The 19,965-nt window shown below is 46.1% G+C and overlaps 1 protein-coding gene across 4 annotated transcripts in view; it reads right to left on the bottom strand.

The window, feature by feature from the left end:
* The window catches only part of LOC308676213 (dnaJ homolog subfamily B member 6-like), a 216,584-nt gene that overhangs the window by 181,165 nt on the left and 15,454 nt on the right, over positions 1–19,965 (bottom strand). For all 4 annotated transcript variants that reach the window (XM_081342000.1, XM_081342001.1, XM_081341998.1 and 1 more), the window contains exon 2: positions 649–726. In XM_081342000.1, the coding sequence (XP_081198126.1) occupies positions 649–713 (65 nt within the window). In that variant the 5' untranslated portion in view covers positions 714–726. The remainder of the gene's footprint in view (positions 1–648; positions 727–19,965) is intronic.

Genomic DNA, 19,965 nt, shown 5'->3' with positions numbered 1-19,965 from the left:
CCTCAACATCACGGCTTTGACTGGAAGGGGGAAAGAGAAATTCCTTTCCTCTATGAAGCCTGATGGAGACTAGATGGATTACAGTTAACTGGCAACTACATTTGCTTGCATTTTGATTGGAAGATAGACCTATTCTGGAGACTGAATTTACTATATTTAATTAAACAACAATTGACAAGAAATGACATTAAAAAACAAACATGGATAATTGACCCAGGATGATCTATTTATAATTTTTGGGATGATTTGTCAAAGATAAGATGCCGTGGTAAATTTTCTACAAGTGGATTACAATAACAGCTTGTTAACAGTGAGTTTTGAAAATTTAATTTTGTTGTTTCATTATTATTGTACTTCCTTTTAACTACTTTGTCATTAATATAACATATAGAAGACAGGTTAACAAGTTGCAAATAGATTTAGTAGTTTAAAAATTTTGGGAGGGCTTGTTTTGCAAGGGGTGGGAATTAATGTTGTAGTAATATATTAATCAGTATTCAACTAGAAGGTATAAAATGTGTGTATGTTTTTATGCACCTTTTTAATGCATTGATTGCATTGTGTTTTGTGTTTTTTCTTTTTGGATTTTTTGGAGTTTTGTATTTTTAATTTAGTTTTGAATAAAAACATATAAAAATGTGTACGTACGCTTTTTTAATGTCTTCTGGTGAGACATGTCTATGAACTCCTAGAACTTCATAATAATCCACCATGTTTTACTGTGTCCTGTAAAAGCAAGACATCATTTCAATACCCAAACACAAATTTCTCTTAAAAGGCATGATGAATACCCTGAAAATATGGATTGTTAAATGACTGTCCCACCAAAAAAACTCATTACAAGAAAACAGCCTTGTAGTCTAGGTGGCAAAAAAATCAGCATATTTTTGAATAACAAGTGTTTTTCAATAACATTTTGTCAGATAAGATAGTATCAGTCTTAATGAAAATAAGGTTAAACCAGACAACCTTTTTGCAATATATATTGTGCAAAGTCAGCCCCCCAGAGAAGGAAATATTAAAAGGGAAGAAAAATATATTTCCTCAAAGGATCTTAAAGAAGCAGAAAAGCATGCCCACTTTTTCTTAATAGCCACAAGTCTCCCTCCCCCAAGCAGAAACCAGCTCTATAGAAATGCAGATGTAAATAATCCAGGAAGGTTGGAGCTAGAAGATTAAGAAGGCAAAGAGACCTAAAATCTACATACCCCACCCAAACTCTAAGACAGGACATAATAGGATTAACTCACAGATGCCCAAGGGCACACCCAGACTCAGGTCAGAATACATGACACAGGAAATAGCCTCAAACAGGAACAGGAAACAACTCCAAACAAAAGGCTCAATACGGTATAAAAACCCACTCCTTACATGTGCTCAGCCCTTTTCCTTCCAGAGCCATCTTCCTGTCTGGCTCCCCTCTTCAATAAACTGCAACCTTCTTTCTAAAGCAGTCGCCATGTTGTTTATCCCCAGCTTGAACTGAACCATGATGAAGACTTTTCCTTCATCAAAGCTACAAAGATTGTCTTTTGCATTAGACAGGGACCATTTTTAGAGAGAAAAACAGAACTATTCCATCATATTCTTCTGAAAGAAAAGTTATTATAATAGGGGTGAGGTTTTTGGCTATTGGGCCTCTTCTACTACAGCTTCCAACTATATTTCCATCTTAAGGTTCATCCAAAATATAACAGTACAGTACTTGAATCCTGTTTTTTCTCATCCTAGACAAAAGTTTCACTCTTTTTATACCACTGACAAAAGGCTTCCAACAATGGTTGAGAGTTTGTATAACACTCAAAACATAGAATATGCTTGTATAATTATACAAGAATAACTATGAGACGTTATGGTTAAAAGTACAAAAGGATCTAGATAATTGGAAAAAACTGCAATTATCTTTGTTGGGGAAAATTGCAGCTGTTAAGATGAATGTTTTACCAAAGTTTCTCTTTCTGTTTCAAATGATACCTATTTTGAAAAAAGATGCCAATTTGGATGAGTGACAGAAGGGTATTAACAAATTTATCTGGGCGGGGAAAAAACCGAGAGTTAAACTTAAGATTATGCAAGACGCTCGGGAAAGAGGAGGACTCAAGGTGCCTAATTTGAAATTATATTATGACGCAGTGGTCTTAACATTGGTTAGTGATTGGCTTAATTTAACTAATAAAAGTATATTTTACCTTGAGGGATGGGATTTATTATATGGGTGGCATGCATATCTGATTTATGATAAAAAATTTGATAGGACTTTTAAATCCCACATTTTAAGAAGTGCGATATTGCGTGTTTGGAAAAAGTATTATTACAAGTTAAATTATAAAATACCAATTTGGGGGATTCCTGGATACGCAATAGAGGGGATATCTATGGGTGTGAATTTGGATGTGATTTCTTACAAGCAACTACTTAGATTGGAAGGGAGTGACTGGCAATTAAGGTCGCTAGCCGAGCTAAAACAAGAAAATATTGTACAATCCTGGTTTCAGTACACTCAATTGCAAGCCAGGTGGAAATTAGACCAGAAGGTTGGTTTGATGCTGATGGATGAAAATTTGGTAAAACAGATTAAAGATCAAACACGAGCGCACATAAAAAGAATTTATAATGCCTTAATAGAATTAGATTCGGAAACAGAATTGTCAAAGATTGCATGGTGAAATGGGCTCAAAGTATTCAAGAGCCGATCCCATTGGATGTGTGGGAGGTAATTTGGGTTAGAAATGTGAAATTTACTCAAGCCCAAAATTTAAGAGAAAACTTCTACAAAATGTTCTATAGAGCGGCTGGCAGGCCAGGTAGCCGGGTTGCTGCACGGATTCCCCCCCCCCCCGGTTGATTGTCGAGCTGGGCCTTGCCCTGCTTGCCTTCGGCCGGCGCCGGGAGAAGAAGGAAGGAAGGAAGGAAGGAAGGAAGGAAGGAAGGAAGGAAGGAAGGAAGGAAGGAAGGAAGGGAGGGATAATGGAGGGAGGGAGGGAAGGAGGAAAGGACAAAGGGAGGGAAGGAAGAAAGGAAGGAAAGAAGGAAGGGACAATGGGAGATAGGGAGGGAGGGAGGGAGAGAAATAGAGAGAGGGAGAGAAATAGAGAGAGGGAGAAAGAAATAGAGAAGGAGAGAAAGAGAGAGAGAGAAGGAGAGAGGGAGAGAGAAAAAGAAATAGAGGGAGAGAAAGAGAGAAGAGAAAGAGGGAGAGAGAAAGAGAGATGGAGAGAAATGGAGAGAGGGAGGGAGGAAGAAAGAGGGAGAGAGGGAGAGAGAGAGGGAGAGAAAGGGAGAGAGAGAGAGAGGGAGATAAAGAGGAAGAGAGAGAAGGAGAAAGAAAGAGGGTGGGAGAGAGAAACAGAGAGAGGGAGAGAGAGTGATTAAATTAGTAACATGGTTGTTAAGTGAATCTGGTTGCCCCACTTTGTCAGAAGGTTGCAAAAGGCGATCACATGACCCTGGAACAATGTGACCATCATAAATATGAATTGGTTGCCAAACATCCGAATGTAAATCACATGACCCTGGGGATGCTGCAATGGTCAGAAGTGTGAAAAACAGTCATAAGTCACTTTTTCCAGAGCCATCGTAACTTTGAACAGTCACTAAGCGAATTGTTGTAAGTCGAGGACTACCTGTACTTTATCATTTTTTACCTTTTTTTTGGTCAAGTTTTTGACACCTTCCTGGGCAACTGGTGGTACTCGGACATTGCCTTATCCTAAAAGTGGTACAATGGGTGAAAAGGTTGAAAAGCCCTGCATTAGAGGACTTAATGGCTCTGGTGTTTTGTTGGGCTTTTCAGATGGAGGTTGACACTAAGCTAGCTCTCTAAACAAATTAAATTCCATTGAGGGGTCCTGAGCCCCTACGCCCCACTGGAAGCCTCCAGGGGGGTGGTGAAGACTCGGGGGAAGATGCCTGAAACGGAGAAGCCGGCAGTAGCTGGCTTGGGATCGATCAGTGGAACTCCAGCTGGAGCTGAAGGCAGCTTTATAACCCCACTAGCCTCAACCCAACCCAAGCAGCGAGCTGAATGGAGGGAGCCAACCCTGGAGTGGATGGGGGTAGCGGCAGTGTTCAACTGGCCCGAGTTGGAGAGAGGAGTTGTGGAGAGCTGTGGAAGCTGAATTCTGGTTGTACTGCCCCCAGCCCAAAGGAGCCACGGGGATGGAGTGGTTGAAATGTGAAGCCTCGGAGGGAATGGCACCCAGGGAACACTACCTGCCAAGGTGCGGCAGCCAATCAGTGGAGCACCTGAGGCAGCAGTTCAGCAGCCTGGAGGTCCGTGGAGAAGGGTTGGTCTCACAGCTGGATGCCTGACCCTGAGGTGGTTCAGCCCCAATCCTGAGGCCGACGGTGATCCCTTCAACCCAGGACTCAGTAGGAGTGGCTGCTGCGATGACCGGGGGGCAGTTAGCCCACTGCCCAGGTTACCTTCCCCACTGGGACCCAGTCCAGGGCAGAGAGCCTACAGCCCGCCCCAGTACCTGAGTCACAGCTTGGGTGAGTGGGTTGGCAGCCCCTGCCGAGGCAAAGGTATAGCGTGCAGCCAGGGACATACCCTGACTACGGGGCATGGGTGCAATGGCTGGGACCCAGGCCACCTTCTCCCCCACGGCTGAGGGTGATGTTCAGTGGGAGCCCAGAAAAGCTGGTGTTTTTCCTAAATCAGGTCTGGAGGCACCTAGATCGGCATGATTACCCTGACAATGTGGCCCAGGTGGATGTTGTCATGGCTAACCTCGAAGGGGAAGCAGTAGAATGGGTGACCATCCTCCACGATGAAGGTGCCCCTGAGCTGGCAGATCAAGACGCCTTCCTCTGTGGCCTCAGAGCCCTGTTTGGGGACCCTGTGTAAACCCAACAGATAGAGCTGGAAGTCTGAAAGATCAAGCAGGGGACCAGACATGTAGTTGAGTACATCTGAGATGCTGGGTCTGGCCTGGCTAGGCAAGTGGAGACCCCGAATCTATTGGGAGAGAGCTGTGAGGTGGATGATCATGGGGAGGCGGGCCCTGAGCCTCCATGAAAGAGGAGAGCAGCCCAAGACGGTAGGGGGGTGAAGAGAACTCCTGAGTGCAGCAAGGGAGCATTGGAGGAAAGGGAGGGACTGCAATCCATCCTGAGGGAGTACCGAGACCTTCTGGAAGCGTTCAGTGAGAAGGAATGGAACAGCACCCCATGGACTGTGCCAAAGAGATCCTGCCTGGAGCAAAACTCCCCAAAGAGGTATTCCATGACTCCAAAGGAGATGAAGGAGCTGAGGGAGTACACTGATAAGAACTTAGCAAGGGGGTTTATTCAAGCCGCAAAATCTCGAGTCGCGGCCCCAATACTCGTCAAAGAAAAGATGGGTTACTTTTCAACCAGTGGTATGGGTACCACCTGTGGTACATTGGCACCTGGCAGGTAGTACACAACCATCCTAGAAAAGTGGTAGCGGGGGAGGGGAATGAGCTGAACCGGTGGCAGCACCACACAAGCCTGAGCAAGACAACTGGAGCTACAGAGCTGTCAGGGCTCAGCAGAAGCGCCAGGATCAGCGCCAGGCTCCGGCTGGAGCTCGGCACTGATCCTGGCGCTTCTGCTGAGCCCAGAAGAAGCACCGATTAGTTGGAATGTTGCAGCATCTCTGTTCTGTTCCCCCTCCCTCAAGGTACAAACAGCCGGACAAGCAGGTACGAAACAAAAGGGCTAATTCTTTATACTACAATATAATTGCTGTCCGATAAAGTCTTGGCAGCAAGCTACCCACAGTCAGCCAAAATAAGCTAGTTATCTCAAACGTTCGCTGACATGAGATAACTGCCAACAAGTAATTCCAAGAAAGTCCAGACAAACAAACCCAAAAGCAGAGATGAAGAAGCGTAGTCACGAAATCCAGACCAGGGTTCACACAAGTAGAGAAATCCGACAGACGTGACCAGAAGCTGTGGTGAATTAATTGTTCGTCACAAAGTTCTGAGATCAGCCACACCCCCTTTTGTAACTTGTGAGGTGTGGCTCAATGACTCAGCTACTCCCTGGCCCTCCTACTCATCCTACGTTGCTGCAAACGCTTGGCCCTGCGTCTTTCTCAAGGGTCTAGCCATGAGTCATCTTCACTAGACTGTATTTGCTGCAGCTGCTCGAGCTCCGTCCCAGCCTGGCTACTCCCAGGCTGCTCCTTCAGATGGAGACGGAGGCCTTGCCAGAGAGGAGGGTCCCGGAGAGGGAGGCCTTGCCAGTTCCTCCCCATCATCCTCAGAGTCCTCTTCCTCAATTAGGACAGGTGTGGGGGTCAGGGCCACAACAATCTCCAGGGTCTTGTGATTTACATTCAGATGCTTGGCAACTGATTCATATTTATGACGGTCAGTGTCCCAGGGTCATGTGAAGTGACCAAAACCTGCTGCAACCACCCAGCAGATGGGGGAATAAAAACCAAACACCACCCCACCCCACCCCCACTGCTAATCCGCAACAGAAATGCTCACAACAATGAAAACCTCGGACAGGAGGAACAGCACCACCTGGCGGGCAGGCAGGCATCTTGCTCGGCTGTGGCTTGGGGGGCACATTTTTCAGTGCCATTGTAACTTCAAACCATCACTAAGCGAACTGTTGTAAGTCGGGGACTACCTGTACTTCATCACTTTTTTCCTTTTTTGGGGGGGGTCAAATTTTTGACACCTTGATAGGCAACTGGTGGTACTCAGATGTTGCCATACCCTAAAAGTGGTACAATGGGTGAAAAGGTTGAAAAACCCTGAGTTAGATTGTGCATCGATTTTCACAGAATTAATGGAGTGTGCATGAAAAACATGTACCCCCTCCCCCTCATTAGGGACATGTTAGGCCACTTAGCCAAGGGGAAGATATTCACAAAACTAGACCTGAGGAAGGCGCACTACCGAGTGAGAATTAAGGAAGGCGATGAGTGGAAAATGGCCTTCAATTGCCCCCTGGGGAGTTACCAGTTTAAAGTGATGCCATTTGGAATACAGCCCCCCCCCGCAGTGTTCATGCTACTCATGAACAAGGTGCTGCATGAGCATCTTTACAAGGGGGTCTTAGTGTACCTTGACGACATCCTCATTTACACCGAGACCATGGACAAACATGTGAAGCTTGTGCGGCAAGTGCTAAAAAAGCTGTTGTACACTAAGCTGTATGCCAAGTTGTCTAAATGGGATTTTCACAAATCTAAACTGGACTACTTGGGCTACTGTGTGTCATGCGACAGAATAGAGATGGACCTGGGTGAGAGCCATCTTGGAGTGGCAAGCCCGTTGCACCTGCAAGCAGCTGCAAAGTTTTCTGGGGTTTGCAAACGTCTACAAGCAATTCATCCCTTTTATCAAGATTGCTCTGCCGATCACTGAGTTGTTGAAGACTGGGAAGCGGGGAGAGAAGCCTCGGTCAAATCAGCCCTTGAACTGGACAATGGAGTGCCAAGTGGCATTTCAAAAGTTAAAGGGGCTATTCACCACTGAGCCAGTGCTAAGGCACCCTAACCCAGAGGAACCTTTTGTGATTCAGGCAGATGCCAGTGATGTGGCTGTGGGAGCCGTCCTCCTCCAGCGCAACGAGGGGGGGGGACCTGCAGCCATGCGCATACACCTCCCGAAAGCTGAACGAAACAGAGATGGGTGTTGTGGGAGAAAGAGGCTTTTGCCGTGCGGTGGGCATTACTAACCTGGAGGCAATTCCTGGCAGGAAGCAAAATCTCCTTTGAAGTATGGACTGACCATAAAAATTTAGAAGCCTTAAAGGCTCCCCACAAACTTTTTCCCAAACAAGTCAGATGGGCACAGTATTTCAAAAAATTTCACTTTCAACTAAAATACATCCCAGGGGGAAAAAACGTCCTGACTGACACACTGTCCTACATGCCCCAATACAAGAGTTTGGTCATTCCTGATAGACAGCAAGCGACGCAAGCAACGACCAGATGGCAGGAGAAAAAAAGAAGCTCAAACCCCCCCCCCACTGATGATTTTGCACAGCAGCTGAAGCAGGAGCTGCAAACTGATGCATGGTTTGTGGCTCACCAGAAGGAGTTGACGCTGCAGACGGGTTTGGCGTGGAAGGGGGACAAATTGTATGTCCCAGACTGCCTGGGAGTGCAGGTCCTAAAACGCAGTCATGATGCTAAGCAAGCAGGCCACTTTGGGTTCCTGAAAACGCTACATCTAGCTAGTCGTCAGTTCTGGTGGCCAAAGATGAAAAAGGCCATTGAAAGCTATGTGGGGAGCTGTGCTGTCTGTGGGGCCAGCAAAATACTACCAGGGAAGAGTCCGGGACTGTTACAACAAGTGGCTAACCTAACCAGACCCTGGGATTATGTTGGAGGTGCCTGAGAGTGGGGGAAACACCATAATCTGGACCATAATAGACTTGTTTTCCAAGCAATCCCATTTCATCACCTGTGCTGGTCTTCCCTCAGCCCAGAAACTAGCAAAGATGATTTTGCAGCACATCTATCAGTTGCATGGAGTGCCTAAGCCAGTGATGGCGAAACTTTTAGAGACCGAGTGCCCAAACTGCAACCCAAACCCCACTTATTTATCGTCGGGTGCCGGGTGGGCGTGGCTGGCATTGGCATGGCCTACTGGGTGGGCGTGGCCAGCTCAACTTCACTTGCGTCAGGGGCACTTGTGCGGAGCTGGGCAGGACTAGGGCAGATCTGAGGGTCTCCAGCGGAGGTGGGGATGGGACCGGGGCAAGTGCCGGGTCATGGTCCACTGGAGGAGCCTCACTGATATTAAAGGGGGTGGGGGAAGTCATGATATTAAAGGGGGTGGGGGAAGACATGATATTAAAGGGGGTGGGGGAAAACATGATATTAAAGGGGGTGGAGGAAATGTCTGTGTGTGTGTGACAGAGAGAGAGAAAGATCCCCTTTTTGTAAGTTTGCTTACTTTGCAATGCTTTCCTTTCCCCACACTTTTGCTTCTCTGCTGGCTCAATCTCTCTTTCTCTCTGCCGCTTCTGCCGCCCAGATCTAGGGCTGCAGAGCGATTTCGCTCCCCCCCCCCACGGTCTAGTAGGAGATTTTAATGTGATAGTAGATGGAACAATTGATTATAAAAGCAAAAAAACAGGAAAAAACCGAAGATTACCTAGGACATTCTTTGATATGGCAGAGGAAATTGGAATACAAGATGCTGTGGAGGGAAATCAATCCACAAAAATTACAATATACCTTTTACTCAAACAGCCAAAAATCCTGGTCAAGAATTGATATGATTTGGATGACATCTGAATTGAGGATGAATATACAGGAAATTGAGAAAGAAATAGTCACATGGGCAGACCATAACCCTCTAAAAGTGACATGGAGAGGAATACAAAAAAAGACCAAGATGGACTTTAAATCAATCTACCGTATATACTTGAGTACAAGCCGACTCGAATATAAGCCGAGACCCCTAATTTTACCCCCCCAAAATTGAAAAAGTTAGTGACTCGAGTATAAGCCGAGGCTGGGAAATGCAGCAGCTCACCTTATGCTCCTCTCCAGAGATCTTCCCTCAGCAGCGGCCGGCAAAGTAGCTCGCACGCGAAACAAGCCCGGCAGAGGAGCCGGAGCGGCGAGCAGAGGCGCCCGGCCCAGATCCTGCAAGGCCCGGCCGAGACGCGCCCCCAGCAGCGGAGCTGCTCCGGCTCCTCTGCCGGGCTTGTTTCGCATGTGATTCCGGGCCAGGTGCTGCTGAGGGCGAGCAGAGGCGCCCGGGCCGGATCCTGCAAGGCCCCGGCCGAAACGCGACCCCAGCAGCGTCAGGCAAAGTAGCTCGGCCGCGCGCAAGTCCTCGGTAAGTTCTTTTTTTTGTTCACTGGAGTATAAGCCGAAGTGGATTTTTTCAGCCCAAAAAGTGGGCTGACAAATTCGGCTTATACTCAAGTATATACGGTATATTAAAAGAAAGAGAATTTATAGAACTAGCGAAAAAAGAAATGGAATTCTTCTTTAAAGAAAATAAAAAAGAAGATACATTACAAAATGTATGGGATAGAGCCAAAGCATACTTTAGAGGCATAGTTATAACATATATGGCAAAGAAAAATAAACAGAGAAGACAGCAATATGTACTATTAAAAGAAAAATTTGGAAAGTAAGAATCAGAATTACAAAAAAAATTCACAAAAAAAGACTTTGAAAAGAAAAATGGAAATAATAAAACATAAATTAAACCTGTTGGACTCAGAAAAAGTGGCAGAACCGATAAAGAGAGCAAAACAGAATATTTTTGAAAATGCCAATAAACCAGGAAGATGGTTAGCTTATAAACTTAAAAAACAGAAAGAGAAGAAAATGATACGTAACTTACTAGATGGGAAAGGCTATTTACAATTCAAAAATGAAGAAATAAAAAAGATAATTAAGGAATACTACAAGGAACTGTACGATAAAGAGGAAACTTCAAGAGAGAATTGCTCAATATCTAGAAGAAAATAATCTTCCAAAAATTCCAGAGACATTTAAAACTATGTTAGAAGAAAGGATTACAATGATGGAAATATCAGAGGCCATAAAAAGACAAAAAAATGGGAAAACACCGGGTCCAGATGAGCTTCTGGCGGAGTTATATAAAAATCTACAAGACATACTAAGTGAACCGCTGAAAGATGTTTGTAATGGACTTTTGTTAGAGGCTAAACTCCCAGCTACATGGATGGAAGCAAACATCACTATAATACCAAAAGAAGATTCAGATTTGACGCAGATCAAGAATTATAGACCAATTTCACTGCTTAATGTGGATTACAAAATTTTTACTTCAATAATGACAGAGATTGAAAAAATACTTACTTACCAGATCAAAACGGCTTCTTACCAAAGAGACAAATTAAAAACAACTTAAGAGTGATAATGGACATATTAGAATACTATGAACTACACCCAGGGAAACAATTGGCACTAATATTTTTAGACGCCCAAAAGGCATATGACAACGTTTCCTGGAAATTTATGACTCAGCAACTACAAATAATGGACTTTGGACAGAACTTTATAAATACGATAAAAACTATATAACAAACAGCCAAAGTGATTGTGAACGGAGACTGTACTGAGAGCTTTGAGATAAGAAAAGGCACAAGGCAAGGATGTCCACTATCCCCATTGTTATTTATTTTTACTTTGGAAGTTTTAAACAGAAATATTAGACAAGATACAGAAATTAAAGGGCTGGAGATAAAAGGTGAAACATATAAATTACAAGCATTGGCTGATAATCTAGTATTTATCCTAGAACAGGGCTTTTCAACCTTTTCACCCATTGTACCACTTTTAGGATAAAGCAATGTCCGAGTACCACCAGTCGCCCAGCAAGGTGTCAAAAGCGTGACCAAAAAAAAAGGGAAAAAATGATAAAGTACAGGTAGTCCTCGATTTACAACAATTCGCTTAGTGACTGTTCAAAGTTATGATGGCACTGAAAAAAGTGACTTATGACCATTTTTCATACTTATGACCGTTGCAGCATCCCCAGGGTCATGTGACTTACATTTGGATACTTGGCAACCGATTCATATTTATAATGTCACATTGTTCCAGGGTCATGTGATTGCCTTTTGCAACCTTCTGACAAGCAAAGTTAGTGGGGAAACCAGATTCACTTAACAACCATGTTACTAATTTAATTTCTCTCTCCCCCTCTCTCTTTCTGTCCCTCCCTCTCTCTCTCCTTCTCTCCCTTTCTCTCTCCCTCCCTTTCTCTTTCTCTCTCTATTTCTCTTTCCCTCTCCCTCTATTTCCCTCCCTCTTTCTCCTCTCTCCCTTTCCCTTTCTCCCTGTCTCTCTCCCTATTTCCCTCCCTTTCTCCTTCTCTATCCCTCTCTCTCCCTTTCTCTCCCTCTCTCCCTTTTTCTCTCCCCCTCCCTATTTCTTTCTCCTTCTCTTTCTCTTTCCCTTTCTCTCCCTACTTCTCTCTCCCTCCCTCTCCCATTGTCCCTTCCTTCTTTCCTTCCTTCCTTCCTTCCCTCTCTTTGTCCTTTCCTCCTTCCCTCCCTCCCTCCCGTTGTCATTTCCTTCCTTCCTTCCTTCCAAATCCATTTTTACCAAGAAACCTGATGCCCACTTAACTCTCCCAGGGCTGGTGGGCTGAACGGGGACCGGCCTCCCCCTCTCCGTGCTAGAGCGGCACTTGCCCCTGCGGCCGGCTTTCTCTTGCAGAAAGCAAGCTGAAACCGAGGAAGATTGCAGGAGCACGAGATCGGCGTTTCTGAGCAAACGCCGATTCGCAGTTCTGGCAATCTCACTCGCTCGCTTTCAGCTTGCTTTCTGCAAGCAATCGGGATTCGCAGGAGGCGGGATCGGCGTTTGCTCAGAAACGCCGATTCGCGGTTCTGGCAATCTCGCTCGCTCACTTTCAGTTTGCTTTCTCTAAGCAAGCCGGATGCGCAGGAAGCAAGATTGGCATTTCTGAGCAAACGCCGATTCACGGTTCTGGCAATCTCGCTCGTCCCGGAGCCTCCGCTGCTGGAAGCCTGCGACGGCGGCATAACGGGGTTTGCAAAAAGTGGGGCAGACGGCAGCAGCTGCTCACAGCGCTGGCCAAAAGCAAGCAGGGTAATGCCGCTATCAAGCCCCGGGCTCAACAATCAACTCGGTGGGTGTGGGGGGAGGAATCAGCGCAGCAAACCAGCTGATCGGCAGAGCAATGAGCGGCTGGCTTTGGTGTGTCTTCCCTGCACTGCGCTGTCAGCAGCTGAAATCCGGAGTCTCAGCCTCCCAGCTGATCGGCGGAGCAACGAGCAGTTGGAAGGCCAGGGTTGCTGCACGGATTCCCCCCCCCGCACAACCGGTTGATTGTCGAGCCTGGAGCTTCATAGCGGCCTTTCCCTGCTTGCTCTTCCCCGGCGCTGTGAGCAGCTGCTGCTGCCTGCCCAACTTTTTCCAAGCAGGCTTCCAGCAGCGGAGGCTTCGGGGCGAGCTTTGGTGCATCTTCCCTGCGGTGCGCTTTGTCAGAGGCTCAAATCCGGAGTCTCAGCCTCCCAGCTGATTGGTGGAGCAATGAGCATCTGGCAGGCCAGGTAGCTGGGTTGCTTCACGGATTCCCCCCCCAAACCCAGTTGATTGTCGAGCCCAGGGCTCGACAGCCGCTCCTGCTCAAAAGGCAGGGTTCGGCGGCCAGCAAGGCGCTTGTGCGGGGCTCTCCCGGGGATGGCGGGCCGAACAGGGACTGGCCTTGCCCTCTCTATGCTAGAGCAGCACCCGCGGAGGTGGCCAAGGGCAAGCAGGGCAAGGCCGCTCCTGCTCGAAAGGCAGGGTTTGGCAGGCTGGCGAGGCGCTCGCGCGGGGCTCTCCCACAGCTGGCGGGCGATGGGGGAGGAGTGGGTCGATCGCCTTACCGGTACCTGGGATTCCGACGCGCCTTCCCGGCCACGTGTGCCCCAAAGAAGCACCGATCAGAAGTCAATCCAGTTGCTGTACAAGTCCCTGGGGAGGGCAGGGTCTCACTCTGCGCCTGTGCGCACCCTCTGTAGGGTTCCTGCAGGCCACTGCCAAGCAGCATGCTTTCTGGCAGCAAGTGAGCTGGAAAGGAGCGGAGCACAGGGGTGGGGGTGGGGATGAGGTGGCAAGGGGGAGGCAGGGGGGAGGTAGGCAACGCCGTGTACCACCAGCCAGGTGCTCACGTACCACTAGTGGTACGCGTACCACCGGTTGAAAAGCCATGTCCTAGAACAGGGGTAGGCAACCTTGGCTCTTTTATGACTCATGGACTTCAACTCCCAGAATTCCTGAGTCAGCATAGCATAGCTGACTCAGGAATTCTGGGAGTTGAAGTCCATGAGTCATAAAAGAGCCGAGGTTGCCTACCCCTGTCCTAGAAGAACCTTTGGAGATGATTCCTAAATTATGGGGAAAGAAAGAACAGTATGGAGAAATGGCGGGATTAAAAATAGAGAAAAAAACCAAGGTAATAGTTAAGAATGTTACAGATAAACAGAAAAAACAAATGTCAGAAAAAACAGAGGTACAGATAGTGAAAAAGGTTAAATATTTGGGTATATATCTATCGGCCAAATGCTCAACAATAAAAGATATTTATATAAAATTATTGAAACAAATAAAACTGGACTTGGAAAGATGGAAGAATCTGCAATTGTCAATATTAGGAAGAATTGCTACAATGAAAATGAATGTATTGCCAAAGCTTCTATTTTTATTTCAAACAATTCCGATAAAACTTGAGAAAAAATTCTTCCAAGACCTAAACTCATTAATTTTGAATTTTGTCTGGCAAGGAAACAAAGCTAGAATTAAGATGAAAACGTTACGTTAAGGAAAATGGAGGTTTTGGGTTACTGGAGTGGGCTTTGTATTATTAAGCAACTGTTTTAACATGGGTGAAATAATGGATAACTCTTAGAAATTAAATATTTGGAGGGGCATGACTTACAATTGGGATGGCACGCTTTCTTATGGTATAGGAAAAACAGAGTTCATAAGTATTTCCAAAATCACTATATAAAAAATGCTTTAACAGTATGGGAAAAATTAAAACTAATGAAGGGATTTTATTGTGCTTATGATTTTAGTATAAGTTTGACATTAGCAGCTATTTTATATAGTAACCATTAGTAGCCATTTTATATTGATACTTGTATTGTTATTATGTAATCATTGTTTTATTTTGTAATCATTATTTTGTAGTCAGATGCTTTATGTATTTTGGAAAAGTAAAAGCCTCATGTTAAAGGGGAGGGGGAAACGGAGCTGTGGTGGAGCCTGGGTTGTTGTGTATGAGTCATCATCTAGGACAGGGGTCGGCAACCTGAAAAAGGAAAAGAGCCACAGGGAACCGGTTCCATCACACATAAAAAAAGTGGGAGCCGCGTGTGTGCGTCCATGCACGCGCATGCGCAAAAAACGTTTTGCGCATGCGCAAAATGGTTTTTTCTTGCGCATGCGCGGGCGCGCACGGTTGCCACTTTTTTTTATGTGTGATGGAACCGGTTCCCGGTTGCGCGACGGCGACAGCCCGTTTGCAGAGCTACCGCCTTCGGCAGCCTGCAAACGTGCCGCGACAGCTTTCTCAAAGAGCGGCGCCGCTGCCCGTTCGCACGGAGGTACGCGCGCACCTCTCCAAAGGTTTGGGGAGGTGCGTGCGCACCTACGGTCGTTCGGAGAGGTGCGCGCGCACCTCTCGGAATGGGCAGCGCCGCCGCTTGTTAACTCTATGTAAAGGTTAAAAAAAAATAATAAATTGTTTTTGATTTGTCTCTTTGGTAAAAAGCCATTTTGATCCAAGTGTATAAATTCAACCAAATACTTTTTCAGTCTCTCCGCCATTATTGAAGTAAAAATTCGGAAGATTACTATCTTTCAAGTATTTTACAGTTTTCTCTCTTGAAGTCTCCTTTTTATCAAAGAATTCCTTATAAAATTCTTTAACTATCTTTTTATTTCTTCATTTTTATATTGTAAATAACCTTTCCCATCCATTAAATTATGTATCTTTTTTTTTCTTTCAGTTTTTTAAGTTTATAGCCTAACCATCTTCCCGGCTTGTTGGCATTTTCAAAAAAGTTCTGCTTCGCTCTTTTTATCTGTTCTGCCATTTTTTCTGAATCTAACAAATTTATTTTTTGTTTTATCATATCCATATCTCGTTAAAGTCTTTTTTTGTGGATTCCTTTGCAATTCTGATTCTAACTTTCCAAATTCTTTTTTTAATAATATATATTGCTGTTTTCTCTGTTTATTTTTCCTTGCCATATACGATGTAGCTATACCTCTGAAGTATGCTTTAGCTGTATCCCATAGATTTTGTATCATAGTATCTTCTCTTATTTTCTTTAAAAGAGTTCCATTTCTTTTTTTGTTAACTCTATAAATTCTTTTTCCTTTAATATGGAACAATTTAAAGTCCATCTTAGCCTTTTTTGTGTTCCTTTCCAAGTCATTTTCAAAGGATTATGATCTGCCCATGTGCCTATTTCTATTTCAATGTCCTGCACATTCATACTCAAGTCAACAGTCATCCAAATCATATCAATTCTTGACCAAGATTTCTGACTATTTGAGTAAAAAGTATAATGTAATTTTTGTGGATTCACTTCCCTCCAAATATCTTGGATTCCAATTTCCTCCGCCATATCATAAAATGTCTTAGGTAATCTTCCTCTACCATTTGTCCTTGTTTTGTTACTTTTATAATCAATTTTCCCATCTGTTATTGCATTGAAATCTACTAATAAAAATATTTTGATACTCTATTTCTATTATTTTTCTATGTACGTTTTTATAAAATTTTTGTTATTCAGTGCATAAATTGCCACTAATAACATTTGCTTTTGATGCAGATAGATTTCTACCATTAAGATCCTTCCTTCTCCATCAGAATATACCATTTTTGAATTTATTGTCTCTTTTAATATATAGAGCTACTCCTCTTTTTTTGTGCTGATGCATAATAGTTTTCCAATTTTTGGATATTCCAATAATTTATAATGCTGTACTTTTATATGTGTTTCTTGCAAACAAATTATATCCAAATTAAATTTCTGTAATTTCCTAAAAATCTTATTTCTTTTAATTGGAGAGTTCAGTCCATTTGTTTACTGAGAAAATTCCACTTTCTTTATCCATTTCCGTTTACTTATATTTCGGTCTAACAGATCTAGTAGTCCTTTGTTCTCTGACAAGTCCTTCATCCTCCCCCTTTTGGGGGTCTTCCTCTTTCTGTTCATTTATTTGTGCAGTTGCTCCTTGGGTCTTCTCTTCTGTTGGTTTCTGCTCTTTACTCTCCCCTTGACCTCTTTTTGTTCCTTCATCCAAGATTGACCTATTCTTCTCTTCAAAGTCTTCTGCTTTCCAAATTGAATCAAGTCTATATCTTGTATTGTTCCAGTTTATTAAAATGCCTTCTGGCATCAGCCATCTAAAGTTTATGCCATTAGCCATCAACTTGGTAGTCAAAAAATGGTACTGTCTTCGTGAATCTCTGACTCTCTTAGGTATCTGTTTTAAAACCACAATTTCTTTATTTTTATATTGTATTGGTTCATCTCTTACTTTCCGTAATATTTCATCTCTTGTTGGCTTCCTTGTAAACCGTACATGTACTTCTCTTGGTAACTTATTTCTTCTTGCATAGCTTGAAGCGGAATATCCCATCTAATTCGAGCTGGATTTCCCCTCGATCCACTTTCAGAGCCTCCTCCAGGATGTCAATAATCACCTCTTCTATGTTTTCCTCTCTATCTTCAGGGATATTTTGGAACTGTCAGGACCCACCCCTTTTTGTCATTATCATCTGTTTTTTCTTCAATCCTGTGTATCTTCTGTTGATTTTTTACTATCATTTGATTTTGAGTTTCAAATTTTCCCTTTATATCCACAATTTCTTCATTTAACTTCTCCGATGTTGCTTGAGTGCTTCTATGATTCTCTTGCATCTCTAAATGGTTCCATTCCAAAGTCTTTTGATTCTTTAACATAAGATCCTGAACATTTTTTAAAGAAGTCTGTGTTTCACTTTGAGCTGTATTTATCTTTTCCCTTTGCAACATAGCTTCAATAGATCCCTGTGTTGTAGGACTGGATTGTCCTACTGAGGGTCCAGAAGCAGTTTTTTTCATAAGTCTGGTAATATTCGATGAAGTCATTTTGAAGTTTACAATCTTATAGCCAAAACAACATCTGTTTAAATTTGGTCAAATTCAATAAAAGCAACTCTCAGCCCCCGTCCGTCGAATCACCAGAAAGAATGAGTCCGGAACGAGAGCTGGTTCTCCTGAGCCACGTTTATTTGCTTCATAAACAGTCACTCGAAGACAGACGAAGTCAGCATTGATTCCACAGCACAATCAACGCTGCTAAATAGCTGGCAAGGCCGACACCCACCACCACGCCCTTAATTGCCTAATCACCCCCTCACCCTACTTAACCACCACTCCCCTTGGCCCCTGCCCTTTGGCACCTGCCCCCAGGTACGTATCCTCCCCATCCCCGTCCCACCACCATTGCAGCCAGTAAGCCACCCCCCAGCCCAGACCACCCCCCTTTTCCCCTCGGGCCCGCACACCCTCGCCACCCCCACAGGTCCCCAGACCGCCGCAAACTGCGCTGCTTGGGCCATTCGCTGTTGGTGCTTGCCGTGCAGTCCCTCGGCAGGCAAAGAGGCCGGCAGGGCTTTGGAGCGAGCTGTCTGCGGAGACGGGTTTCCAGAGGAACGCTGCGCTGGTGCGCGTCCTTGGCCCCTCCCCGTTCTGCCGGAAGGCCCTGCTGCCTCCTGGGCCGCCCTGGCGCTCTTCCTCGGCCCGCTGCATCGGCGCTGGGTGATGACGGCCGGCTGCACGTTTCCACGGCTGCTCCTCGGCCTGCCGGAAGGCCCCGGTGGCTGCTGGGGCATCGAGGGAAGCGCGGGTGGCTGCTGGGCCGTCCCGGCGGCCGCACTCTTCCCCGGCTCGTTGGAAGGCCGCAGACGCCGGCAGCTGGTAATGGGGCCCGGTGAGTCACTCCGCGGCCTCACCGGGTGTCGGGCGTGTCGAGCCCAACATGCCGCCCTCCCTACCAAGGGTCCTCCTGCAGGTGTAGAAGACAAAGACACACAGTCACTCACCCCGCATACACCGTCACCCCCCCCGTCCTCCTGGCCTGTTAGGGTGGGCGCGGTGGAACGCCCGAACTAGGCGTGGAGCGTGGACGTCTTTTCCCCGCACCCACGTTGCCTCCTCCACCGGGTACCCCTTCTACCGGAGAAGGTACTATATGGCACCCCTCCGCACCCTGGAATCCAGTACCTCCTGCACCTCGTACTGGTCGGCACGAACAGGCCCGGGACCCCCCTCCCCTGCTGCTGCAGTAGTCGCGGGAGCGGGCTTTAGCAGGCTACTGTGAAATACTGGGTGGATCTTACCCAGGAATTTCGGCAAACGCAGTCGCACTGTTACCGGGTTCACCACCTGCACCACCCGGAACGGCCCAAGGTACTTGGGTCCTAGTTTTCGGCAAGGGACCTGTAGCCGTAAATACATGGTCGACAAGTATACCAGGTCCCCCACCCGTGGGGTAACAAAGGGCCTTCGCTTCTTGTCTGCCTGTGCTTTGGCCGCAGCGGCAGACCGTTCCAAGGCTTCTTTCGCTGCCCCCCATGCGTCCTCGATCTGTCGCATCCACTCCCGTGGCGAGCATGGGGCCCCCTCCTCCTGGGCACATTCAGCGAAGAGGACAAAGTCGTGGCCGGTGACAACCCGGTATGGAGAGAAGCCAGTACTGCTATGAACCGCGTTATTGTACGCCACTTTGGCGAGCGCTATCAGGTCCACCCAGTTGGTGTGCTGATAAGAGACGTAGCTCCGTAGGTACCGTTCCACGGCGGCGTTGGCGCGTTCCGCGGCCCCATTGGTGCTGGGGTGGTAGGCCATACTCAGCCCCTGCGACGAGCCAATATGTCGCAGGAACTCCCTCCAAAACCGAGCCGTGAACTGCACCCCTCTGTCTGAGATCACACAGTGCGGCACCCCGTGCAACCGGTACACCTGTGTGATAAACATCCACGCCAGCCGACGGGCTGACGGCAACCCCTTGCAAGGAATAAAGTGTGCCTGTTTATTTATTTATTTATTTATTTTAATTCCATTTATATCCCGCCCTTCTCCGAAGACTCAGGGCGGCTTACAAGCTTAGCAGTAGCCTTCATTCTATGTATATGCCTGCTTATTAGGGCTTTCATACACCCCCCAAGCGGCATTATTACAAAGTCAGCTTAATTGCCCCCAACAGTTTGGAAAACAGGTTGACTACTGTCCAGATGACGGTGTGGCCCTTGCTCTCCGGAAGGTCCACGATGAAGTCCATGGCTATGTCTTGCCATGGCCGGGTAGGGTCAGCCACTTGCTGCAGTAACCCCAAAGGCTTTCCAACCTGGGGTTTTGTAGTAGCACAGACGTGGCAGCGCCGTACATACTCCTCAATGTCGTTCTTCATACGGGGCCACCAGAATTGTCGGCGCGCCAGATGTAGGGTCTTCACGAACC

Source organism: Vipera berus (genome assembly GCF_964194415.1).
Source record: "Vipera berus genome assembly, chromosome: W".
Lineage (NCBI taxonomy): Eukaryota > Metazoa > Chordata > Lepidosauria > Squamata > Viperidae > Vipera > Vipera berus.
This window is presented reverse-complemented; position numbering and strand designations above follow the sequence as displayed.